General features: G+C 43.4%; 1 protein-coding gene across 1 annotated transcript in view; it reads left to right on the plus strand.

Moving 5' to 3' along the window:
• The first annotated feature begins 2,440 nt into the window (after nucleotides 1–2,440).
• Nucleotides 2,441–26,508, plus strand: part of CD109 (CD109 molecule) — an 82,578-nt gene continuing 58,510 nt past the window's right edge. The window contains exons 1-5 of the mRNA XM_040550897.1: nucleotides 2,441–2,499; nucleotides 2,898–3,063; nucleotides 19,553–19,579; nucleotides 23,461–23,691; nucleotides 23,838–23,963. Of these exons, the coding sequence (XP_040406831.1) occupies nucleotides 2,441–2,499; nucleotides 2,898–3,063; nucleotides 19,553–19,579; nucleotides 23,461–23,691; nucleotides 23,838–23,963 (609 nt within the window). The remainder of the gene's footprint in view (nucleotides 2,500–2,897; nucleotides 3,064–19,552; nucleotides 19,580–23,460; nucleotides 23,692–23,837; nucleotides 23,964–26,508) is intronic.

Consider the following 26,508-nt stretch of genomic DNA (forward strand, 5'->3'; position numbering starts at 1 on the left):
GAGCCAGGCATTTAAAACCTCATTTAGCCCCGAGACATTGCCAAATGGTTGCTTCCATAGTCTTGAAAATGATGTGTATTTGGGCTAAGGTATTTTGTTTAGCCGAAGACAGATATCCGAGCAATTTAATAAGAGTAAAGTAATCATTTTCGTCTGCCTGTTCCGAGCAGACTGATTATTTTTTCAGCTGAGGATGTTTTGTACCGTACCACAGAAGCTGGTGGGGATGCAAAAGGTTTTCAAATCTAGGCATCCCTATGTTTAAATTTGACCAATTTATTGCAAACTCAAGTGCCGCTTGTTTTTGTTTGAGTTACCAGTCTGAGCTAGATCAAACTAAGTAGTGGCATGTAACTGCATAACGAGAGCCTAGTGTACACAGCCGTAAATGGAAACGAGCAGATTAACAGAGTTCAGGGGGATGGGACAGTCCTGTAATCAGTAAGGCCGTGTGATAAATTACGTTTACCTGAAGCAGAAGTCAAGACCAACTGAACACAGAGTTTAATACTTACTGAGCATGAACAGGATACCGGCTCGGCCCAGTGCTCTCTAAGTATACTTATTTTCCAATTACTCAGGAGTCATTGTTATTTTTTCTGCAGTTGTCAGTGAGAGAGTGTGTGCAGAGGAAGCCTGAGATACATGTTGTAATTATAGCGTACACTCTCTATAGGGCTGAACGTGGCTTAAAATTTCCTTATTTTATCTTGTATCTGCTCACACTCCACAGTTTCCTATTTACCCATCTACATACTGTGCTGATAGCCATCGGTGGGGTTGCGTGGCATGACTCCACCACAGGGAACTCCAGGTAGGATTAGGATGGGAATTAAGGGATATGTCCAGGGAAGTCAGAGCTTCAGAAATCTCCAAGTAGTGGGATGGTCCAGCATTTACTTAACCTCTCTGAGTGCCTGGAAATACCTTTAAGAAATGGAGCTTGACTGTTGTTGCGGGATGGCATCAAACACTTAATTTCTGTTTATCCATATCTTATCGGTGTTAAATTTATTCAGCACAGATGAAATTGTAAGATTAATAATCCTTTTCTTCTCTTACTTCCTGCTGTAGGATTTCTTTATTAATATTTTAGTAGAATAAGAGATCAAATACATTTGCAAAGAGTATATTTAAATAACTAGCCCTTAGGGGGGAAAAAAGCGTGGCTCCACAATACTGTTGCACAACTGGGCAAAATCTGTGTCATTTGCAAGCGTTTTCATTAATGGACTTTCAGGCCACATGCATACTAATGAATCAAACAGTGCCAGCAAATGTTCTTGGGACTGGAAGTTCATTGTCTCAGCCTCAAGCTGTCCTTGGCATGGTTGTGCTCTGGCCAGCCAGTGCTCTCTTGCAAAATTCCTGGTACTGCTGTGGAGTAGCACGGTCCACGGGCCATCCTTGGAAGGAAGTTTCCATGTGGCCACCCTCTTTTGGAGACTGCGAGAACTACCCAGCATTGGCAGGTATGGTGGAGTGACGGCTGGTCTTGCTGTCAGAGACTGGCAACGTGTGTGCTGTCAGTGGCTTGACCACCCCAGGCTGCGGTGTTCGGGATGCAGAGCTACTTGTAAGCACGTTTTCCCCTGTCTCCATGAAAGGCAGAGTCGGGGACCGTTCCTCTTCCCTGCCTGTTTCTCAGGAGCAGTGAGTTAAGGAGTGACAAACAACAAGAGCAAACATCTCCCAAACTCTGCCTCGGCATGCACCTTTCCCAGGCGCAGAGCTGCCAAGGCCGACCTCCCCGGCACCGGCCATGCTTGCGGTGCCCCCACCCCTCTGGGGCCTACAGAGGCGGCACCCGTGGAAGCGAACAAAACCAAATGTGAGCGATGAGGGAAGATTGCATGGCTGCCTGCCAGATTGTTAGAGGATGGTGTTTACGTGTGTTCATGGTGTTTGCTGTTCACGTGTCATTTTTGTAAGAACAAAACATCAAGAGAGGTTTCTATCTGGGACTACAGGTGCGGTGCGTGTGACACGGGGAGTGCCAGGCGGCGCTTCTGACGGCTTCTTCTGAATTTCTAAATGCGAAAGGCTCCAGATGAATCATTAGACGTGTCTTTCCCACACAGCTACCATAACATCCCACGGCAGCTGAGGCTCACCCCAGCTTCTTCTGCGCCCGACAGCGGGTTAAGACCCGACTTTACTTTGCAGCCACCGGGCACAGCACCCCACCGCCCGACCAGCCCAGGCTCCCCCTTGCCCTGCGCCCCCCGAGCCCCGGCCCCGGCCCCGGGGAGCCGCCGCCGCTCGGGCGGGGGCTGCAGGCGGGGCCGAGCCCTCCGGTGCCGGCCTCGGGACCGCCCCTGGGGCCGCTCCTGCGGCTGCCGCCGCCGCCGCCGGGCCGTGAGTCAGGCCGGGGCCGGGCGGCCTCTCCCCGCCCTCCGCGCCCGGCCAGGCGCCTCCCGGGCAGCACGGACGGAGCGACATGGCGCAGAGCCGCCTCGTCCTCCTCATCTTCCTCCTCTGCAGCTCCGCCGAGGCCGGGTACGTGGGGCTGGGGGGCAGTGGGGCGCTGCCCCGCGGGCTGCCTGAGCGCGGAGCCCCCGGGGGTGCCCGGGGGGGCATCTCTCCCGTCCGCGGCTCGGGAGGGAGGAGGGCTGGAGCACGAACCGCGCCTCGTTCCTTGCGCTCGGGGTTTTGTTGGGGGTTGCACCGCGCTCCCTGCCCTTTCTACCTCCGTCCGTTTGGTTTTTTCCAAACCAAATGCATTGGAACGGGTTGCCCGGGGAGGTGGTGGAGTCTCCGTCCCTGGGGGTGTTCAAGGAAAGGTTGGACGTGGTGCTTAGGGACATGGTTCAGTGGGTGACATCGGTGGTAAGGGGGATGGCTGGACCAGATGATCTTGGAGGTCCTTTCCAACCTTAATGATTCTGTGATTCCAGACCCACGTTCCTGGTGATGGTCCCCTGGAACATCAGGCCCGGAGCAAGCATGACCATCGGGGTGGCTCTGCTGCCAGGCAGCCCGCCGCAGGTCACCGTGAGGGGAGAGGTGACCAGAGACAACAAGACCATCCTGAGCAGGGAAATGGTCTTTGAGAAAGGTAGGGTAACGGCGTGGATGTAGAGCTGTCCTCTTCTACTTCTTCCACAAAGTATCGCGGCTCCTAAATGGTACTAAAATGCAAACTTTTATGTTACCGAGTGGGGTGCAGTAATGGGAAAGCAGTCGAGTGTGCTGCTGGCTGTGTGTGCAGGTGGATAATGAGAGGTTTGTGTGGGTGTCCTAACTCATTGTAAACTCTAAAAATAGTCAGATGTTGGTGAAGTGTTGTGGGATTTCTGAGGTGCCCAAAGGCACTCTGTTCAGTGTCATCAAGCCACCGAAGAAGATGGTGAAGAAGCCACCTGTCTCACTGAAAGGCTTATTGTTAAGGTGCAAGCTGGGAGCACGTGAGAGGATGGTAAGTGTGGAACAAACAATTTGATAGAGCATCTGGGCACAGCTGCTGCTGGTGCCCTAAGAAAAGGAGAACCCGAATTCAAGAAGAAAGTGGAAGTCACCTTCAAATGCTGTCACTTGGAAGCTTCTTGTGTTTGTGGAATCAAAAAAATGTAAGGCTCAAGAGCTGAATTGTGGGTCAGCTTGGGGTCTGAAGCTAAGTAAACCCTAGAGCAGCCTGATTTAGTTTATGCCCCCGTGGCGGTGTTAGAGGACATTGTGGCAGGTCTGAGTAGTTGGAGAACTGAGATATCCTGGTCACTGCTGCTTTTTGTAAACTCCTGCTGTGAACAGAAGCATAAAAATGTACCCCTTGAGAACAGCCCTCACGGGAAATAAAATCTTTTGTCTGGATAAGCCAGCTTTCAAAGTGCTCTTAGTATGAAGCAATATAAATGACACCCATTTTATTTGCCAAAAGTGGAGTTGGGACAGTATGAGGTCCTAGAAAAATCTACACTGCTATAATGAACTTCCTCCTTGCTGCTGCCAACTAATATTTCAATTAAGAAATTATAGTTAATGTAGATGCCTTAATTGTAAGCATCACACATCCATTTCGAAGGCTTCAAAGAGAGCCTACCTCTCTTTACAATCTGTATAGAAGGCTGAAGCTTTCTATATGCCTGCTTAGTTTATGGAATGATGCTTGACAACTAAGAGTTGCTGATGTTAGAGGAAATGGTAGATGAACAGTAAGAGGCATGGCACTGTATCAGACAGAGGAAAGAATATATAGAATCATATAATCATTTAGGTTGGAAAAGACCTCTAAGATCATCAAGTCCAACCGTTAACGTTGCACTGCCAAGTCTACCACTAAGCCTTGTCCCTAAGCACTACAGCTACACGTCTTTTGAATACCTCCAGGGAGGGTGACTCACCCACCTCCCTGGGCAGCCGGTTCTAATGCTTCACAACCCTTTCAGTGAAGAAATTTTTCCTAATATCCAACCTAAACCTCCCCTGGAGCAACTTAAGGCCATTTCCTCTTGTAATATCACTTGGTGCTTGGGAGAAGAGGCTGATCCCCATCTCACTACAGCCTCCTTTAAGGTAAATGTAGAGCACGATAAGGTCTTCCCTGAGCTTCCTTTTCTCCAGGCTAAACAACCCCAGCTCCCTCAGCTGCTCTTTGTAAGACTTGTTCTCTAGACCTTTCACCAGCTTTGTTCCCTTGTTTGGAGACACTCCAGCACCTCAATGTCCTTCTGGTTGACAGGGGCACAAAACTGAACATTGTATTCAAGGTGTGGCAAGTGTGTTACTTAAAATGCGTATACTGTTTACACTTAATGTTAATCCTCAACATTCTATGTAATTTTTAAATATATATATTTGATTTTTTTTTAATTTGGTGAATGGAACAGCAAAAAAAATGGTACTGAGCATACAGTGTATTTCTGCTTGTGAAAAAGAAATTAATATGTGAACATCCATTCTTTAGAAGTCAAGTGATATAATTTGTTAGTCATTTTTTCTCTGTGAACAAGTATGTAAGCAGAACTGTTAAGGGTCAGGAGTAAGAGAACTGCCCTGTAACAGAGGATGTGGTGTTGAGGGTGTGTATCCTCAGATGCTACAGGATCAATTGTGAATAGAGTTACTCAGAGGGAAGGCATTTTGTCAGAATAAGACTTTAAATCTTTAGCTTGTTTTCTGAAGAATAAAATGATCTTAAGGTAAAATGTGTAGCAATAGTGCTGTAGTTATGCTAGTCTAAGAATTTAACTGAAGCAAGGCCTGGGGAGGTTTTATTAGGCCAGCTGCTGCAGTTGAAGGCAAAAATCCAAATATCTCCAGGCACACAGAATCTTCTTTAAATGACATCACTGCTGCATATATTAGTGCCCAGAAAACGTTGCTTTATCTGTCATTTGGGCCTGTTAGGTTACACAGAGTGGCTGATACAGAGGTATTAGTATTCCTGTGGTGCACATGAGCTTGGGAAGTGTTTCTAACACGTGTCTGTGCATAATAAGGATTAAAGGAGGCAGGGTGTACCTGCAGTTCTTGACTGGGGTAAATATCCAGGCAGCTGAGACTGATTGCTTGCCTTGGTTAGAGCACAGCATTCAGTGGCAGTGTTGCCAAAGCTGGCTGAATTGTGCTCTGTATTTTTCCTTGCGGGGCGGCAGCAAAAGCAGGTGGCTTACTGCTTTGAAAAACCTATCTGAAATAGTTTTATTTTGTTGAACACTTTTTTAGGCAGACAGCTTCCCTGGTTTGGCGTGCAAACATTTGTGCTGGTGGAACCGGGGTGGTTCAGAGTTGGGAATTAAAGGCTGAGGCTGGAGGACAGGCTGAGGACAACTTTTTTTATTTGTTTAATCTTGCAGGCTGAGTTCAGCCAAGTACCTAAGCATGAGAGCTTTTAAGTACCTGTCTGACAAAGTGCATCTGCGGTTGCTTAAAGGATGTGCTCTGGTCCTCTAGCAGCAGCTCAGCGTGGTGCATGTGATTGTGTTTAAATTTCTGAGTTAGTTCCATAAAAAAATCTTGCTGAATGAGAGGCACAGCTATTTTCTTCTTCATATAACGTAACTCTTGCTTTATATTAAAAATAGAGTGCTTACACTGTAATGGTTGATCAAACATTCACTGGTTTAACATTACAGGAAGGGGACTTTTGATTCTGAGCAATTTTTGGAAAACTGACCTTTAGAGAAAGACTGCAGGAATGGAACTTGGTTCATATCCTCTTCCCTGCTTTGCAACTAACTAAGGGAATAGAATTAGTAATTATTACACAACACATAAGTAATTATTAACATATATAGAAAACATATAATTATTAATTATATTTATTAATAAGTGGCAAGTTTATATTCTTTGGCCTAAGTGAGAATGTGTGTGTGCATGTGCATTTAAACAAGTGCAGGTACTTAAAGCTTGGCTCAACATAGCAGAATCCAAGTGTAGCAAGGGAGGTAGCTTGAAGACCAGTGTTTTGGTACAGAAATTAAGTTGGTTAATTGTAATGAAGAGAGACCCACTGAATGTCTGCAAGCAGTGCGTTACTGCTACAGATAAACTCTGTGTAAACAAATGCAGCAAAAATTGTCAGTGTGTAACCAGGAGAGAATAGGCTTCCATTATCTACAGTGGACTCAAGGAAAACACAAAAGCAGTAATTAAAGCTGCTTCTGTGTGCCATATCAAGCCTTGACACATTTTCTGTGGGGATGCAATATCAGAAAGATCCTCACGCTGATTGAAAATGACTGCAGAAGAAAACAATGGCTTTCATGCAATCCGAGCTGTTGGGTTTTCTGGGTCAACAAATAAAAATGATGGGAATAACAGACAGGCAAGTTAAATTCTATGCATGAATGGCTTGATTTTCAGTGATTACAGTGAAGGGTGGTTCTTACCAGGCCTATACCAATACCAGTGATTGATCAGTAAAGATGTAATTTGAATTGGCAAGGAGTGTTGACTTGCCAGATTTGCTACCGAGGCATTGCAGTATGTGTTAGTGTGTGAGAAAACCTTATACCTTAATTGAGAGAGCCTCTGAACAGTCTGCTTTCTTTATGGGTGCTGAAATGATTGGAAAAAGTAAGTAACATACAAGTTGAAAAAACTAATTAAGAAAGGCTTTCATGTATAATGAGTTGTCATCATTTACCTGACTTCTTGAACAATTTTAATTCTTAAGAGTAAGGTTTGATTAAAGCTGGTACTTAATGCACTATGCAATGTATTTAAGGCATGGTGAGTGAGAAGTATTCTGAGAACTCTAGAATCGGGTTTAAAATAATTTGGGTTCCCTGTAAATTGCTTGTAAACGTTAATTAGTTTGCTCTGTTTTTCTATATTTCTTCTATAGTGCAGTAAACTTGCTTGTTACAGAGGGAACTCTGAAGTAGAGCGTGGTAAACACTCAGCCAGGATTTACGAAACATGACAGACTTTGGGAGAATGTCTGTCAAGTACAGACATGTAGTAATCATCCATATAGACAATGGAAATTCTGCTTTTACCAGCAGGCATGTTTTGCATGCTTAATAATATGGTTCCAACCATGTTAGTATGTGAAACAGTGAAAAACACAAGGGATAGTAAGTTGTAAGAGTAACAGCTAAACGAGAATCAACGGCCTAGGCATGCCAGTCCCTTTTGTTAAGTTGCCTCTGTGCCTTATTTCAGGATGAAATCACTGGCTTATTGGTGACTACAAAATCTGTCCTGAAAATATAGGACTGTGGGGTAAAGGATTTTGCTGACAGTTCAGTGGGACAACTCCTTTCTTTGTAATTCTGCCTGAAAGCCTGAAAAGTGAAACAGCAAGCGAGCAGGAGCACCATGTTTTCACATGCATGCTCTCCACCTCCAAACATTTGTGAAATACTCCACATGAAAAAATAAGTTGTCAAATATTCATCACACACAGGTAACTGATGCAAAATCAGAACAGGGAGAAGGAGGTAGGTGTTGGGGCTGGATGCAGAGGCAAGGGAGCTAGTAGAGAAGAGGGCACTCTCTTATGGGCTTTCATCTCTCTGGAATACATGCAAGAAAAAACACAGGTTTCCATGGCTGTTGTTGAATCCATCCTAGTTTACTGATAACAAACCTATTAAGTAGATCGCAGAGAAATAGAAGTACCAATCCCATCCAATTCTTGAGCTTATCTTATTGGTTGCGTGGTGTTTGAGGCTTCAGGGAGAGAGTCCTTCTGTGGCTTTATGTGTTTTGCCTGAAGTCATTCTGGTCACCACATCCTTCACTGATACCCAGCCAAGGACAGTGAGGCAGACCAAGTGCTGCAGACTGTTTCATGGGAACTTGGGAAGGAAACGGGATGGAATAACTTGGCCCATAGCAGGAATGATGGCAGTGGGGCATTTCCTTACAGAGAAGTGAACAGTAACGTGTTAGCGTGGGATTGTCCATTGCTTGTGTGAGCTGAAAGGGCTTTACAGCTTTTAGGAAAGGGAGCAAAACAAAACAAAACAAGCCAACCAACAAAACCCACAAAGTAAAGGCTGTGAATTTGGAAAGAAAGGAAAGTGATGCCAATAAACAATGGAATTTGGGAGGAGAGGTACTATCAGAAACAAGAAGGAAGGGAAGCAGTAGGAGAAATCTCTTGAGGGGCTCATATTAAAGGGATGTGTGCACGTTACCCTAACCCAGCAAAAGGATTAGAAATAGAGTAACTAAACACAATCTTACTACTGACCAAAAAATAGCAGAAAAAAAGGGAAAAAAGTGTGTATAACCTGAAAATGAGATCAGATTACAAAGGCGGAGCATAAATGAGTAGCATGAGTAAGAAGGGACAAAATGGGAAAGGTCAAACCATGAATAGGAAAGAAAGTGAATGATAATAAGGCAGGATTTTTAAATACTGTGTTAGGAAGATTGGCAAAGAGCGTGGCTTGTTCCTGGCTGAGATGAGCAGGGCACTGGTCGGTGATGCTGAGAGGCAGATACGCATTCAGTCTTCGCTAAGAGGATCAGCTGTGAGCCAGCCAGCCCATAACACAACAGGCTGCAGTGCACAAGGGCGAGGAAGTAAGGCAGCGAAAGGGGACAAACGGGTCAAAGAGCACTTTGGTGAAGTAGGCATTTAGTCCCAATGCAACTGTCTGCAGGATGGGGCCATATCTTGACTTTAGAAAGGTTTTTGACACTGTGTGGTGTGACATTTTGGTAAAACAGCTGGGGGAAGCAGGGACAGCATAGAGCTCCGAAACATGCATTTGTGTCTGGCTGAAAAATAATACTGACAAAGCAGGTCAAGTGGTTCGCTCTCAAAGTGGAATTAGGTTGGCTTGGAACTGCGCTGTTCAATAGTACTGACACGGGTGACAAAAGGAGGAATGCTTCTTAAGCTGGTGAGGGGGTGGCAGGGGTGCTGGGAAGCAGGATTATACGTCAAACTCATTTTGACAATTGGGAAATGATTAGTGGAAGAACTAGAATGTGGTTCAGTAGGGCAACTATAGTGTTCTGTTTTTGCTGAGGGGTAAAAGAGTGAGAGTCTACTGATAAGGCAGCAGCAGTCCTGCAGAAGGGGAGTGTGTGTGTGGGGTGGTTTAAAGGGACACTTAGGTGAAAGCTTTCAAGTAATAGTGTGGTGCTCAAAAAAAAGAAGGCAAGAACTGTACTAAAATGTATAACAGAAATGTTTTCTGTAAGCTATGAGAAAGTATTCTAGTAATCTTCACAGCTCTAATTAGTCATCCTGGGGAATGCTGTGTGTTTTGGGTGCCTTAAAGGAAGTACGTGAAACAATTGGAGAAATGTTAGGGGAGAGCTGAGAAGATCAGAGATCTCTCAAGGAGACGAGCTCAAACCATACAGAATAAGGTGGGCCTTCACACGAGGTGGAAGTAAATTGTGGAGCTCCATGTCCCAGGTGTTGTGGATGGAAAATGTGATGTGCACAGATTCATGAGACAAAAGTCGATCAAGGGCTGGTCTGGTATAAAGACATTCATTTTGGCTTTTCAGGTCCTGAGCCTCAAATTACATAGGCTGGCAGAGTTACCCAAGGAAGGGTCATCGTGTGCTTGTGGTTTTTATTCTTTTCAGATGTCTGTCCTTGTTCATTGCTGGAGACTGGACTTTGAGCTAAATAAACTTCTGATTTGACCCTTGGGAGTCTCTTTCATGTTCTGGAAAATGTTTGAGGAGAGATTGGAGGAATCGGGGTAAATTGTCAGGAGAAGTGTCCTACGCATCTGGTTATTAGCCTTCAGGTAGATAGAAGGTAGCCTTAAAGAGGAAAGGGGTGGGAGCTGAGAGTAGGTCTTAAAATGGGTCTAGGGCAATGTCCTTAGTGTCTAAGCAGAAAAAAAAACACAAGCTGAAGTGCTGAGGAGTATAGAAACACCTGCAGAAGTAGGAAACAGTTGGGAAATTCATGGGTTGTACACAGGTGACTTCTCTTTCAAATGACTCTTGACTGCACTGGCAGTGGTGCTGGATCCCACGCTGTCCTTGGCTACTTGCTCGTGAAGGCAGAGGTGAGGTCCTGCCTGCAGAGCTTGAATAGCTCCTGGGAAGAGATGTCGCCGGTTCATCCAGATTTACTGCAGTCCAAATAAGTATTTGCACAGAAAATGTGGCCAGAGTGACTGACCCCTTATCCCCAACTTCTCCAGTTTCCTGGAGGTGCAGGCTGTGAGGCCCAGCTGTTTGTTTTAAAGGGTAAGGGAATGGTATTGCCTTCATTTATTGATGAAAGAAGTCTCTGGTAATATTTTTATATATCTAAATAATTTCGTGGTCTCAGAAAAATGATGTGGGGTTTGTTCTCACAGACTCTGAATGCCTTCCAGAAAATGGAAGAAAACCAATGTAAAACAAACCCTCTTCTTCACTGCCTCTTAGAGGAAGCTTAAATAGTACTTGAGTGTTTTCTTTTTCAGTGAATGAGTTTGAAAGGTGACCTGACTTTGAAATTTTACTCCAGTTGCAGCAATTAATGGCACGAGGGTGGTAGTAATACCACCAAGCCTCTGGCGTAGACAGGCTTGGCCACAGTTTGTCCTGTTATGATTTCCCTCTGTTTTAAATCAGAGTAAGGACTGCAGCTGTTCTAAATTGCAGCAATAGTGGCTTTGTGTTTATTATTCATTGTGGTGTCCGTGAAATAATGATGTCCAACAGTGCCTTGAAAGCTGGGCATGCAGACGCCCTTGTGTTTGCATATTTGTGTATAATTGCCAAGGGAAGAGTAAATGAATGAGATTAATTTCCCATTTAGTTGCGTAAAGGCTTGCGTCTGAGATTAATCTGAACTGGCTGCGTGGTTTCATAGACTGGATCTGACATCAACAAAGCTTCCTCGGTAATATTCAGAACTTGTCTTCTTGACTAACAGCTGTAAATAGATAATACCTGGGAATAGAGTTGTTTGGACGTGGTCGGCAGCGACAGGCTCAGATACGGAGCGTGCGTGACAAAAAGTCTGTGGATGGCTCTTACAAGCATGTCTCGGGAAGGAGTTGGAAGGAGCCTGTACTTGTGTTTCAGTGCCTGGGATGGTAGCTGCTGGGTAGCTGTAAGAAGCCCTTTCACTAAAGAGATGATTTAGTTTTAGAAATATGAAGCTGTTCCCTTTTCCTACCCAGCATGCAGCGTTTCAGATAAACCGCAGAGGGTTTTAAGTATTGTGTTCTTGCAACTGGCCTCTCTCTGACCACTCGGCTAAAAGTGATAATAATAGTAGCATCTACAGAGTTGGCTGTTTTACTTCAGAAAACCGAGTAGAGAGTTAAATATCTGAATTAGGCCCTAAGTCTAGAAAGAAATGAGGAGGACCTCTCCGTCTGTCCCGAATGTCTGTCCTGATGTCCACCAGCAATCCATAATGCATCTGTATGAGTGCGGTGTTGTACCTCCATCTAATGCCTGGCCCAAATTTAGCCATAATTTAACAGCAGTGGCTCAGTCTGTGTGTTTTGGGCTGCTTGCGTAAATAACCAGGGATAATTATGGTGCTAATTTAGGGTAATAGATGAGGTGTGTGACACGTTTAAGGAAACCTGCAAACTCAACAGGTTTGTAGGCCTTCTTTTATGAACTAAAAATATTTTTCACTCCCTGGACAGTTTAGCCCTTGGTATTTATACTTCCTTCTTTTTCCTTTTTGGAAACCTCAAAAATAGTATATATTCAGATCGGAAGAAAAATTTGGAAGGACATCGAAGAACATTATTTTTATTCTCTGATGTTAAATGATTTTTTTTTTTTAAATAAACTCCTTGGGAGAAAAAAAATTCCATTTACCACTGTAAAGAAACTGCTTTTCTGTAAATGTTTCCTAAGCTTGGGTATGTGAACACAGCTGCCAGAAGAAAGGCCATGACATCATTTCAGTAAATCAGTGCGGAGTGGTTCCAGTTATATTCCTGCATTCCCTGGCCGGACTAAGAAGAAATGAGGATGTAGGTAGAAAAGGTTAAGTGGAAAGTCATGTTTGCAGCGATAGATACCTGCTAAATAAGCTAGGATGTGGAGTAAAGACCGGAATTTGTGTAAACGAGTTGCTGGCTTAACTGCTGTTGTGCTCATTTATAGGCAGTTGTGATTATGCCAAGTCATAAAGTCACTTTTCTGGAACCTCGATCCTTTTTTGGGAGTGGAAGCTGGAACACGAGTGTATATGTCCGTATAGATATAACTGGGGCCAGGCTGTGTGGCGGAGAGCAGATCGGGAGATCTGTAGGGCACAAAGACCACAACCTCTGTCAGGTGATTCAGGGGAAACGCCACGTAGTGCTGAGATTATTTGGAACAAATCACTGAGAACATACATCTGTTATCTTTTGAAAAACCTGTCTGAAGGAACACTTACATCTAGGCCCAGTGCTGGTACAGCCAGCTCAAGAACAGGTAGCATAAGTTTTTTGGGTTTTGATCGGGCCAGTCAGATGGGAAGGATGTAAGATGCTGTTGTTTGTGCGGATCAAAGATGATCTAGTCCAAACTGCCTGACCACTTCAGAGCTAACAAGAAGTTAAAGCATATTACTGAGGGTATTGTGAAATGTCTCTTGAACACTGACAGGCACGGGGCATCAACCACCTCATTAGGAAGCCTGTTCCAGTTTCTGACCCACCCTCATGGTAAAGAAGCTTTTCCTAATGTCCAGTCCGAAACTCCCCTGGTGCGACTTTGTGCCATTTCCTCGTGTTCTACCTATCTGCTTTGCTAAAAGGACTATTAGACCTCTAAAAATGTTACGTTGGCAACATACGTTAAAAAGATGATTTCATTTCCCACTGCCATCCATGCTGGTGACATCTCACTACATCTCACTACCCTGCAGCCTTTAGTTCTTCTTCTGCTGGATTGTCCTAAATGCCAAGGACTTTGAGGAAAAGGAGGCTGGACAATGTGGGTGTTGTTTCTGTAGTATTTCCATATAAACACTTCAGTGCAGTATTTATTGAATGAATATACCGCAAGTTTCAGGAATTCTATGTGTCAAGTGATTTTATAGAATCACAGAATCATTAAGGTAGGAAAAGACCTCCAAGATCATCTGATCCAATCATCCCCGTACCACCGTCACCCACTAAACCATGTCCCTAAGCACCATGTCCAACCTTTCCTTGAACATTCCCAGGTACGGTGACACCACCACCTCCCTGGGCAACCCGTCCCAGTGCCTGACTGCTCTTTCTGAGAAGAAATGTCTCCTTATTTCCAACCTGAACCTCCCCTGGCACAACTGGCATTCCCTCTAGTCCTGTCACTGGTTATCTGCAAGAAGAGGCTGACCCCCAGCTCCCCACACCTTCCTTTCAGGTAGCTGTAGAGAGCAATAAGGTCTCCCCTGAGCCTCCTCTTCTCTAGACCAAACAACCCCAGTTCCCTCAGCCGCTCCTCACAGGACTTGTGCTCCAGGCCCTTCACCAGCTCCGTAGCCATTTTGTGAGTGATGAGGAAGGATACCTTTTCTTGAAATGTCATATGACCCCCTCCTCCTTCTTTCCTCAGGATTAGTCTGGAATGGACCACTGAATTTTTCCTGCCTCCCTCTTCATCTAGGGCATGGCTCCCACCTGGGAGTTGTCTTCAGCAAACACGCAGTAGGGACCCGTGCTTGCTTCAGGTCTTTCTTTCCATGGCATGTGGCAGCAATGCCAGTTAGTGCTCTGCTACAGAGAGCAGAGGTGGGGAGCCAGGAGGTGTGTCCTCTTCTCTGTGGTGCTTGGTGCAGGTGGAGTAATCTTTGCGGGCTCCTTGCTAAGCCTACTGCACCTGGAGTTAGCCACCTGCAATTGCTGGGAGCTGTATTTAATGCCTGAAGTCAGCCCTCACAGGGATGTGCTGAAGGAGGGAGAGAACTGTCCCTGTTTGAGGTGCGGTGGGCCTGACTGATGCTGTGTGTAACTCACATGGAGGCACTACATGTTGCATGTGGGTTCGAGTGTCCAGCTGCATGGTGGCAGGGGTTCCAGCAGGGCAAAGCTGCCTGCTGGCGGTTGGGCCGTCGTTAGCTCCTAAAGGCATGGGAATGCTGTACCATTAAATATAACTGTAATTCATCAAGCGGATGGAAAAATGTGGTGCGTTTCAGCAATTCAGCAGTGACATAAAGGAAATGTTTTGCCTGCTGCTCTCGCTTGAGGACGTCTGTAGCCACCTCTGGGCGCAGCTGAGTGGAGCTGCAGGAGGTGGCTCAGAAGCTCTGAGAACATGGGAAAATCTTGCAGGACAGGGAGACTCGCTACAACACCAAAGAGTTCCCGATCTGCCAAGGCTGCTCAATTCCTAACAAAATAATTACGTAGTGGCATGAATTGGGAGATTACCTAATGCCCCAGAGCCTGTTTTATGATTTTTCACTGGCTGGGAATGAGACAATGCTCTGGGCTTTATCACGGGGGCCAGGCAGCTCCCTAACGCTGCTTTCTTCAGGAGGTAAATGCTTTCTGAGTTGCACAGAGGGGAAGGGGCTGTGATTTAACTCTCCCTCCTCCCCGGCTGCTTCCCCATCTGCATCATGGCTGTACCTTAGTTGTTATCACGAGATGGATGCAAGCAGGCACCATTCTGGTTAGACAGTTGCCAAGTGCCTGCTCTGTTCCAGGTCAGGTTGCTTTGCACGCTGCGCGATGCTGCGCGGAGCAATGAGCACAGCACTCTGCCCTTGCAGCATGTGTGCTAGTGTGTGCACATTGGTGCAGGTGGCAGTGGAAACAGAAGCCCAGAGGTGTGCACTGTGGCTTGAATATCAGATCTGTATTCGGTTCCTCACAACGTACTGAAGCCACTGCTATAGCCACGGCTATAGTTGTGTTAGATAGATTAAAGCTTGTGGTAGCAGTACCCTGACCATGTGCATACCTGCTCAGACATGTTGTAAGTAAAGCTAAGTTCCTCTCTTGTTGATAACTGATTATCAGTAGCATCAAAGATTATGTTGTTATTTCTTTTTCTTTTTTTTTTCTGGTGTCACAATGTCCCGGTGTGGTTGTACAAAACTCAGCTTTAGCACAGGCCTTATTCATGTAGAGGGATGGGAAATAGAGAAGTGTTAGTCACACTCTTGTTATACAACTGAGAAAAAGTTCAGGAGGTAGCTTTATACCATCTCTATTATTGCTAGTTATCCTGCATCCAGCCTCCTTTACCAGTGAAATACCATACTCCCTTCAAAAAGGTCACCGACTGCTGACCAATGCCCAGACTGTCCCCAAGCAGCGGTCCCCCCACCCCGGCCAGTCCCCCCATATTAATTGTTCAGCATGATGCCATATCGTATGGGACAACCCTTTGGCCAGTTTGGTCAGCTGTCCTGGGTCTGTCCCCTCCCAGCTCCTGCTGCACCCCCCAGCCTGCCCACTGGCAGGACGGAGCGAGAAGCTGAAAAGTCCTTGGCTGGTGGTAAGCACTGCTCTGCAACAATTAAACATCAGTGTGTTATCAACACTATTCTCACCCTAAATCCAAAACATAGCACCCTGCCAGCTACTAGGAGGAAAATTACTCTATCCTAGCTGAAACCAGGACACTGGTTAACTAATTCTCATGAGTTAGGAAGACACAGGCTTCCTTTAGGTGAAATGTTGTGCCTTCTTAATAGGCACAGAGTTCTTTGGGTAGGTGTTGGGAATAAATATGTTTATTAGGTGAGAGGGATTTACATTGCCTGCACATTGGGTATTCTGCAGCACTGTGCAATTCCTCTTCTGTAGCTAGTGGCTCTCCAGCAGCCCGTGTGCCAAGGAAGCTTAGCTGTGTCTGGGGCTCCTTGCCTTTGTGCGGTGGGCCAGACTGCCTGCTCTGCTTGCTGGTGGGAAAAAAACGTGTATTTTGCCTGAGACTCCCGGCTGGAAAACCTGGAAGGCCAGTGGGTTGCTGAGAGTCAACAACTACATGGGCTGCTTCTCGAGTGAGAGGACAGAGGGATGGTAGGAAAAACTGTGGCTTCAACAGTAGCATGCTGTGGAAAGAGCCGTGTCGCTTAGGGCCAGATGCCATCCATCCTTGTTAAACCGTTGGATACCAGAATAAAGTACTAAAGTGCGCTACCCACAACATCATTTGCAGGATGTGAGTCATTTGGTTTAACCCAGGTTGTAATTTGGCCTAGATGGTACATGCTGAGTGGGACTTTCCTTTAGCACTCTGACAGCAGCAGGAACATACTGCTTTCAGTCCATCTAGACTTCATTCTACTTGCCACTGTCAGAGGAATGGCTTTTTTTTTTTTTAATTAACATTTATTGGAGTTCAAATATCAAATATTGCTTCATCTTTGAATGCTTTTATGTTCACGATAAAATAGGTGTCAGTCTCTCTCTTCATAGGAGTTATAAAAAGGTGTAACTGAGTGGAAATTCCAAAGCAGTTCTGGGGATACCCATGAAAAGCAAATCCTGCAGTGGCTGCAGTACCCATTTAAATTTTATGGCACTAATTAGAAAAATTGGTTAAAGTATGTTTGTGCCTTGAAAACGGTCAAATATGGCTGAATAGTAAGTGGCTGTAGATTTTATCAGCCACGAGGTGCCACTCTTTTCCACCTCAGCCAAAAAAGCCTGTAAAGCGCTGGTAATGTTGAGATATGAGAGGTAGTGATACTGAGAGGAACACCATTAAAATCAGCAATAGAAAGCACATTACATAATTAAAATAAAAGCTGTGGCACTTAACGGCTCCAGGATGTTATGTTATCTAGGATCTTAACAGCACATTTATTTGGATTGTGGAAAATTTGAGGCCACATTATCTGAAGTAGTTAAATTATTAAGTATATTAACCCATGCACGTTAATATGCTAGTTACTTGTCCAAGGTGCTGCAATGGAGTGAGGAGGGTTAATTCTTTGTGCTCTGTGGCTTAAGGTGGTAAATACCGTGCAGGGTTTTGTAAATTTTGGACCTTTATCTGATCTGCAGAATCAACAGAAATAGTATAAACTCGGGTGGAATAGAAGCCTGAATAGATAGCAAGGTGTTTCAGTGTATGTGAATGTAAGGAAAAAGTTCAAGTGGAGGAACGGACGTCTGCTCCCACCAAACAGAGAAGTGCTATTGCTGTAGACTGCTTTGGAGTTGATCCTTTTGCAAGGCTAAATTGCACATCTTCCATCAACCATGCAGAGAGGAAAGGGGCAGAAGGGATGTATCTGGCGAAGAGGAGCTGAGGCCATAGCCCAGTGAAGAAGCAGCTTTAGTTGCTGTAGAGTTAGTGGCTCAGCAGGGACAAACTGTCACATGGCTTTGTTTTGGCTCTCTTTTTCTCTTCTCTTCTCTTTCTCTTCTCTCTCTCTCTTCTCTTCTCTCTCTCTCTCTTCTCCTCTTTCTCTTCTTCTTTCTTCTCCTTCTTTTCTTCTCTCTTCTTTCTCTCTTCTCTCCTCTCCTCTTCTCTTCTCCTCTTCTCTCTCTCTCTCTTTCTTTCTCTTTTCTTCTCTTCTTCTTCTCTTCTTTTCTCTTCTCTTTCTTCTCTTTCTTCTCTCTTCTTCTCTCTCTCTCTCTCTTCTCTTCTCTTTTTCTCTCTCTTCTCTTTCTTCTCTTCTCTCTCTTTCTCTTTCTTTCTTTCTCTCTTCTCTTCTTTCTTTCTCTTCTTTTCTTTCTTTTCTCTCTTCTTCTTATTCTCTTCTCTTTTTCTCTTCTCTTCTTTCTTCTATTCTCTTCTTTCTCTTCTCTTTCTCTTCTTTCTCTTCTCTTCTCTTCTCTTCTCTTCTCTCTCTCTCTTCTCTTCTCTCTTTCTCTCTCTTCTTCTTCTCTTTCTTCTCTTCTCTTCTCTTCTCTTCTCTTCTCTTCTCTTCTCTTCTCTTCTCTTCTCTTCTCTTCTTCTTTTCTTCTTCTCTTCTCTTCCCATAGCACTGAAAACACCAGGGAGGTCGTTACCAGGATTAAGGAATTTTTCACCGTTGCCTTTCTAATAGCATGCAGTTTAAAGTATTTTAAAATTAATTTTTTTTATTTTCCTTCTGGAAAAGTTGTCTGATAAAAATGACTATGAAAAGTAGTCAGCTACTTAACTGAAGAAGAGATTAATACAAAATACCCCAGGTTTCTCTTACATGTGAAGGAGCTGCAGAGTCAGCTTCTTTGCAGGAGCAGAGGTATGCTTTGGTCTTGGACCAGCCATACCCGAGAGGGGATTTGTTTTCAAGGAGAGCGATGCCAAACCATATCCTCTTGTTCAGGTAGCTCTCAGCTGGGACTCTGTTGGCACCTGCAGACCATTATTTAAGCGGAGCATTGCATTTCAGTTTTTCTGGGCTGTGCTGTTCTGTCTGGTTCTTTTAGCAGTTTTGGGACAGTAGTGATTGTTAGGGAGCTGCTAAATCCAGCAGGCTGGCAGGGGCTCCGTGCCCAGGTCCAGCCAGTAGTGGGGCTGAGCATATGTTCCCAGTAGGCACACAGACACAGGGATACGTGTATGTGGTGCATACATCCAGCAGCTGGTCGCACAGACCAACACAGGCACGCTCAGCAGTCGCGCAAACAGCCCCAGTCACCTTACCTCTGGCTGATCAAGCTGAAGGATTTGGTTAGTGGGAATATATATACCCGACCACAGTATGGATCTCTGCAGTAGCAGGGCATAAATAGTCTGTCCAGTAGCTGGCACTGGATCGTGGTCTCCCCAGTTCCTGGTATCTGGGCGTGTGAAACCCCCTGGCCACAGCCTCGCTCCAGTCGCTGGTGCTCGGACCCCTTTGCACACATCAGCAACACGTGTGTGCTCACTGTGAATCCCACCAGCAAACTGGTCTTCGAAGCCCAGTCTATCCCAGTAGCTGATCCCGGATCTCGTTTCCCCAGTTGCTTCCTGCACAGAGAATGAGAAATGTACCCACATGTACAATACTGACCAGTGCAGCAGTTGCTCCAGGGTTTTATTTTACAGTTTTCTTTCCAGGTGTGTTTGGCAGCAGTCAGCTGTGTGCTGGCAAGCCATTGCACCGGTTCATGTTGGTTACTGGGCTGTCTGCGTGTACCAGGCTCTGGAGGAGCCGCATCAAAGGGGTTCTGTTGTCCAATGGGTATTACGGGCAGTGGGGGAACAGGGGAGGAGCACTGCTCTGCTAATTAACTGATAACATGGACGTTTGTTCAGTTTTTATAAGCTTTGTGACACTGTCGTATTTCTTTTTCTTTTCATGTAGATTCCTTTGGGACTTGTTCTTCCAGTAGTAAGTATTTCTTCCTTCCCTCCTAAGAAAAAGTTGACTGCCTGTGACTTTTCAGCAGCTAATGTTGATGAGATGATGTATTTTATATGTGATCTGGCCATTTTCACTTTCTCAGATGAATGTATTTGCCGACCAATAAGCCAAGGAGTTTTCAAATTAAGTGCTCTGCAGCTTGTTACAAGTAATTACAGGATATGTGAGCTGACTTCCAGCATCAGCACAAACTGTCATAAAACTTGAGCCCAGAACTTGGCTTTGTATGTTTTTTTCTTTCTACTGGCTGATACCTACATCCCTACTTCAGACACACTGTGAAGGCTAAAGAGCTGAATAATTGTGCAAAGTAATAACTGAGAAATAGTAAATTTTATGTAAAAACATCACCTGTATTCATACACTCTCATCTTAAGGATTTGTAAATGCACCTCCAGTGAAAGTACATAATTAACTAGTCAACAGAAATGTATAATACAGTTGTTTATTGAGCAGGAATTGTCAATTTATAGTCCTGGATGCTTATCTTGAAAATCTGATCTAAAGGATTCGGTACTTCTGTCAGGATTTTTTTTTTTTTTAAATCAAATTCTTCATTTTTTTAACACCTTTAGAATCCCTAAATCCAGTGGTTTTAGATTCTGATCTCAAATAAATTTATATCTGATGAAATAATCTTGAAGTATTTGATAGATGGATAATCAGTGATGATGAGCATGTCAACATTATGAAGACTACTGGATTGAAACCTATCTGTACAAACCATAAATTAGGTGGCATAGATAATTCAGTTAAAAACAAAACAAAACAGGTTAAATTAGCAAGTTCCTTAATATAATTTGCCCAGTCTTAATGCATCCTTATGTTTCAACAGTCTTCTACAAAATTGAATTCTGTAATCGCCTTAATGGTAGTAAGAGACAGATGCTGTGATTACCAAACTGAAAAATTTTTAGAATACTTCAAGCGTGCAATAAATAAAATAGGGAACCATAAACTGAGCTCGATCTAAATTTGCCAGCTTGCCTTACCACAGCCCTAAGGAAACAATACATTCCTTGAGGCCCCTTTCCATGTTTCTTGAATGCTCGGGATGTGTTGTAGGGGTGGGAGAGGACTGGTCAGGCACAGTTTGGACCTAACCTGTGGTGGTTTTTTTTGTTCATGTAGTTAGGGTAGACTTATGTACTGCCCAGTGCGTACTTGGCTGGTAGCACAAGGTGGGTAATGAGTAGCTGGTTTCAGCTGTCATATTTTCCAGAGGAGACAGTAGCTTCCTTGTCTAGGTGCTCGTGAGGGTGGCTGGTGTGGTCAGAAGTGCTTGAGATGGCCTTTTTCTCTCTCATGTTAGGAGTGCCAAAACAAGGATAGTAATACCATTCAGTTGAGGGGTGTATCAACGAAGGTAAAATGTTTTCACAGTAAGTTCCTAATAGGTGCTGTTAAAAGCTGCCTTGCTCATATTTGTATTGAGAAGTGCCCTTTTAGAGAAGGAATTGATGGGACTGAGGTAAATTGTTAGCATTATTTTAGCACTGTCCTTCCAGAAACTTTGTGTCAATTCAGTTTTCATTAGCATGGATATGTGCACCGGAATTTGGGTTTCTTTACTGCTCAGACATCCTGATGCACTACCACGGCAGTGTAAACTTTTATTGTCTCTGTCTTTTACATCAAGAAAGATAAAACGGGCAATTTTGTCACCAAGTTACAGAGAGGAAAGATCTTGTGCAATATAAAAACTAGTATATGTAAAATAAGATACTATACAAAGTATCAAGGAATTAAAAATCGGGGAGCAGCCCATGTTGCTTTATTCACGATAGGAAAAAGCTACAGAAAAATACATGAGATCTGTAAATAGTGATTGCAGACTTGTAAAGAAGAAAACAAAGACAGTCCTTGCAAGTGTATTAAAATAATGCTGTAAGAGCACTATTCACTGCTACAATGAGACAAAACAAGCTTATTTTCTCACCGTCTTGACTTTGAAGGTTTATAATGTTTCTGGGAGTTCTTGTAGGGAATCCTGTCTGTCTTAGGGAATAAAACTTATTTAATAAGTGGTAATATTCTTAAATGAATTAATTCTGAGGTAATATTTGACAGATGTAGTAACTAAGGCTGTTGCTCCTATTTAATATATTCCAGAATACTTGGCGAGGAAGTCTGAGAGTGTTGAAATATGTGAATCATATGTCCTTGGCAATGTGTATACAAAGACCTGCAGTTGAAGCAAATGCAGAATCGATTTCAATCTAGTGTTTTGTACCTAAAGTTTGGTTATAAGTCCAGATTTTAATGGGTACCTTTTCTCCCTGTGTCATCATGGGTGGAAAAAAAAAAAGAGCCTGTTTATTTCCCCTCCCTGATGTTTCCTTCTGACTTGTTTTCAAAGAGAACGTCTACAGAGAAGGATGAAATTGTAGTCAGTTCCTGTTATAGGTACACACACAGAGAAAGAAATGTATTTGGTACAGACATTTGCATTTACCTTATTTCTTACTATGTGGTATTTTCCCCATTTGGGAAAAAAATTCCATTATCTCACTGTACAGTCTTAAAATGAGTTTTGACAGCAAGACAGTGTTTCATTATGGAGCTTGGTAGGATACTTTTGAAGTGCTGTGCCTGGTGAGTTACAGATGTAATTTTCATTACCCGTGCAAGAGGAGAGCTTTATTTCCATATGTATGCTGAAAAATATAAGCCTGTCTGTTTTAGTTGTCTTGACTTCAGAGGCTTTACTCCAGATTTACTGTTCTAACTACAAACAGAGCAGCAACTCTTTAAGCTTTTTAGCAGTGCTACTTGTTGGAACAGCTGTACCGTTTTGTTAAACCCTTTCCATCTTCAAAGAGATGCTCCCAGCAGATGGCAGTACAGAAGCAGGCATCTGGGCTGGGAGCTCCTGGGGTCATTCCTTGCCTGTGCATGCTCTGCTCAAGGTGAAGTCTCTGTGTCCTGCTGCAGTTCTGCTTTAGGTGCTATTAGACCCGCTATGGGTGGGATTCTCCCATCTACTGCAGGAAATGAACTGGTCCATCTAACTGTGAGCCCAGATTTCTTCTGGTCACTAGAGAGACACCTGTGCATGGTTATTCTGGTCCTGTGTAGTCTAACTTTCCTTGCCAGTGATATCTGTCTGGTTCACTGCCAGCCAGAAGGAACTTTCAGTGTCTGTCCTGAATAAAGCATCTCAGCTAACATTATAAAATGTCTCTTCTTTTATTCATCAATATTTTGTGATGAATAATTATCTTACTAGTTGAGCTGCAATATGTGCTGGAATTAAGAATCATTAAATTACTGAGGTGAGACAAAATCAGTCAGTTTCTATTGAAAAACAGTACCTGTCTCCTCAGGAGATTTTTCATTCTGAATTTAATTTTTCTGCCCTAAAGATGTGAAGGTAAAGCTTGTAAAAAGAAGTGCAGGGTTTTCTTTCCGTCCTGTTCATCTTGCCCACATGTAGCTTCTTCAGCTCTTTTATTTCTGGAATATTTATTACGAGAAAATGACAAAGTCTGAAAAAAAAATTAGCCCCAATAATCAAATGCAGGAAATTTCCCAAAAACTGTAGAAGGAAAAGAGAGCTCAATGCATGCATGTCTATGAATGGTATGTGAGTACGTAGATACTTACATTATTGAAAATCTGATTACTAGTAAAAATCATGTAGAAATATTTTGGAAAGATGCTTCTGAGAACACACTTTCATGTAATTATTGTAGTGACAGAGTCCTGAGATCCTCTTCTTTTTGAGTACTTACATAAGCTGACATGCTCAGGAGTATGTCAGAGAACTTAATGGCAAATGTTTTTGGAATAATGATCTCTTCAATTATATCTTGGATAATTAACAATGAGTCACTATTTTCTTTTAGCTGCCTTTGAACAGTGCTTCTGGTAATTATGAATTACTGGTGGAAGGCCATGCTGACGGCCAGCGCATCTTCTCTAACCGTACCAGCTTGATATACATGGCAAAGAGTATCTCTGTATTCATCCAGACTGATAAATCTACATATAAACCAGGACAGGATGTGATGTTTCGGATTGTCACAGTCTATCCTGATCTCAAACCTTACAAAGCGTCTCTCAATATATATATCCGAGTAAGTATCCACCGGAACCTCAGTATACATTGAAATTTCTCATGTCTTCCAACACCACATTCTAAATACAGTTCATATGTATTGCTACCTATATCTTGCTAGCAAGGCCTTGTGCATTTAACATGTAGCCTGACTTTTTTTTCTAGGACCCTCGGAAGAAGTTGATTCAGCAGTGGTTGCTAGAGGAGGGTGATTTGGGTGTAGTTTCCAAAAAATTTCAGTTATCGACGAACCCTCCACTAGGAGACTGGTCCATAGATGTGGAAGTGAATGTGAGTATTAACATTGCCAACTTACAGAGAGATTTCATTTATCCTGATACATGTGAATAAAACTGTGTTTACTTTGCTGAAGCAAAACCATAAATAAGCATGGACCATGAGGAAAAATCCTTCCTTCGTGCCAAACCTGAAGAAACTATGCAAACCTCACAAGTTTTTCAGTACTATATGGGTTTGTAAGGAAATACATTAAAAAGAAAAAAATAGATACGTAAAAATACATATTTTATCCTATGGTCTGGATTGTGATTCTAAAATGTGTTATTTTAAAAGGCAAGGATTTTAGTGTTAATATCAAAGAAAGAGCTTGTGGAGTACTATTTTTTTTAAGTGAAACACCCGTATGTTTATTTTGTAAGCGAATATACAGAAATTCATTGTGCCCTGGTGTTCAGCCAGTCAGTGTCTCAAGGGGTGTCGAATCAAAGACTGTCATTTACAAATGTCTGTCTAGTTTTACTGTTTTTTTACCAATTCATGGTGACTCAAGAGTTACTGAGGAAAAAATAACCATGCAAAATAGAAACGGTGAATAATATAGCAAAACTGTTGCATAAGAAACCTGGTATAATTTATTTTGTGTGTGTTGCTATTGGTAACAGTCCTATCAGTCCAAATCCTTGAAGATCCTCATACACTGGAAAATACACTGTAGAAATAGCTGGAGGTTTCAAGATTGTGTGTGTCAAGTTTATTCCAACTGCTCTAAATGCCTGTAATTTGGGAACTACATTTCCGAACTGGCTTGCAATGACTGTTCAGAGACATTTAGCAAGTACAAACAGGACTGTGCAATGATTCCTAATAATATGGGGCAGAAGCATTTGACTGTGTATAACTTCAGAATGATATTTGGCAGTAACAGTTATACGCTTTATAGATTTCTGTAGGCTGAGGTACATGAGGTGTTCAAATGAGTATCAGGACTGGATTCTTCAAACACTTTCTCATGCGGGTGTGGATTCGGTACTATTGTCTTTGCTGGGAAAAATGTTTTAAGTTGCTCCTGGGCTTGGCCACTCCTTCCCATCCCTGTGCTGCTGTTCAACAGCTTCTCAGTAGTGCTGATGCATGTGTAATAAGGCTGAGATCTAAAGTACGACAGGGAAATGACCCAGATTGAAAAGCTTGAAGATTAAAGTTTTGTTTTCCTTTGTTTAACCTAGACCAGCTCCCTGATCTGGTTTGCAGCACAGCCCCTCTCACAAATGCGCAGGCACTTTTCAGGAGGAGGTGAAGTGTGGCTCAGACATGGGAACAAAGGCTTGTAATGGTGATGGGCTTCTTCAACAGCTGTCTTGCCGGGGGAAAAAACATGTTTGTGAAATTTTGTTTGGAGTTTCTGCTATGTGATAAATCATCCTGAAGTCAGGAAGACACTGTTAAAGGAATGGCAGCAGCTGGTCTCAGTGAAAGAGTGTCATGCCCTCCTGAAAAACCCCTCCCCATCCATTTCCCCAAGAAAAAAAAGTTAAATTGAAAGATTTATCTGGACTGATAAGGCAGCTGAGAAAACAGTCAAGTGAAGTTAGATCTTAGCAGATGATAGGAAATGATGGTACTCTAAATTGTAGCCATCCGGTTTGTACTACAGAAGGTTAATGAATGTCAGTAAGCCAGGAAAACAAGTCTCTCAAGTCATGAGTAATAATGAGGAAAAGATAAATAGGGAACATTTTGTTCACTGTCTCTTCCAATAGACAGCTAGAGGACACCAGGTGAAGGAGATAGAGGACAATTTCAAACCAATTAAGATGGCACAAGTGAACTGTAGAGCTCATCATGAGTGTGTGTTGTGAATGCTGACAATTCACATGGGATCAAAAAAAGTGGCAGGACAAACTCACTGAAGCAAGCCTGTTAAGAACTGTGAACTGAAAAGCTCTGATCCCTGGTTCAGGAGGTCTCCTAGTCTCAGGCTGGCACTGCACTGCTGACTGCTAACCCTGGTTGGTGTGATGCTCTGGGTGTTGAATCTTGGCTGCTGCCAAAGACAGGGCTTTGGCCTAGGTTTGTGTTAGATCTGCCAGGGTGTACCAAGGTTGACCTAGACAACCCTAGGTTGTCTTTATCATATTTTAGTAAGAACATCTAATTTTCCCTACTGTTATTTTTTAAGGCTTAGTGTTCTAGCATTGAGTGTTACCTTGAATGCCATGTTTGGGGTCCTTAATAGAGCTCCAAATACTTCAGTGGCATGAAGAATATCCAAGAGCAGGGATAATACCTGTCAAACTAGGGTATCTTTCTCTATTTGACAATTTGAGGTGAAAAGGACTGCAAAATGATTTTGGTACAATTAACAAAATACTCTATTGGGAAAAGATAAACTTGGTCAGAACAGAAACGGGATCCTCCATCAATGAAAATGAAGAAAACAGTACATATTTTAAGAAACATCGCATTTAATAATAAGTGGGAGAAAGAGGGAACTAATAGATAGGTATAAATCTAAATGAGAAAGTCTAAACTCTTGCATATTTGTAGGAAATACAAAGACCCCAGGGATGGGGTCTTTTGGTGGTTAGTAACAGTA

The sequence above is a fragment of the Cygnus olor genome, chromosome 3 (assembly GCF_009769625.2).
Source record: "Cygnus olor isolate bCygOlo1 chromosome 3, bCygOlo1.pri.v2, whole genome shotgun sequence".
Classification (NCBI taxonomy): domain Eukaryota; kingdom Metazoa; phylum Chordata; class Aves; order Anseriformes; family Anatidae; genus Cygnus; species Cygnus olor.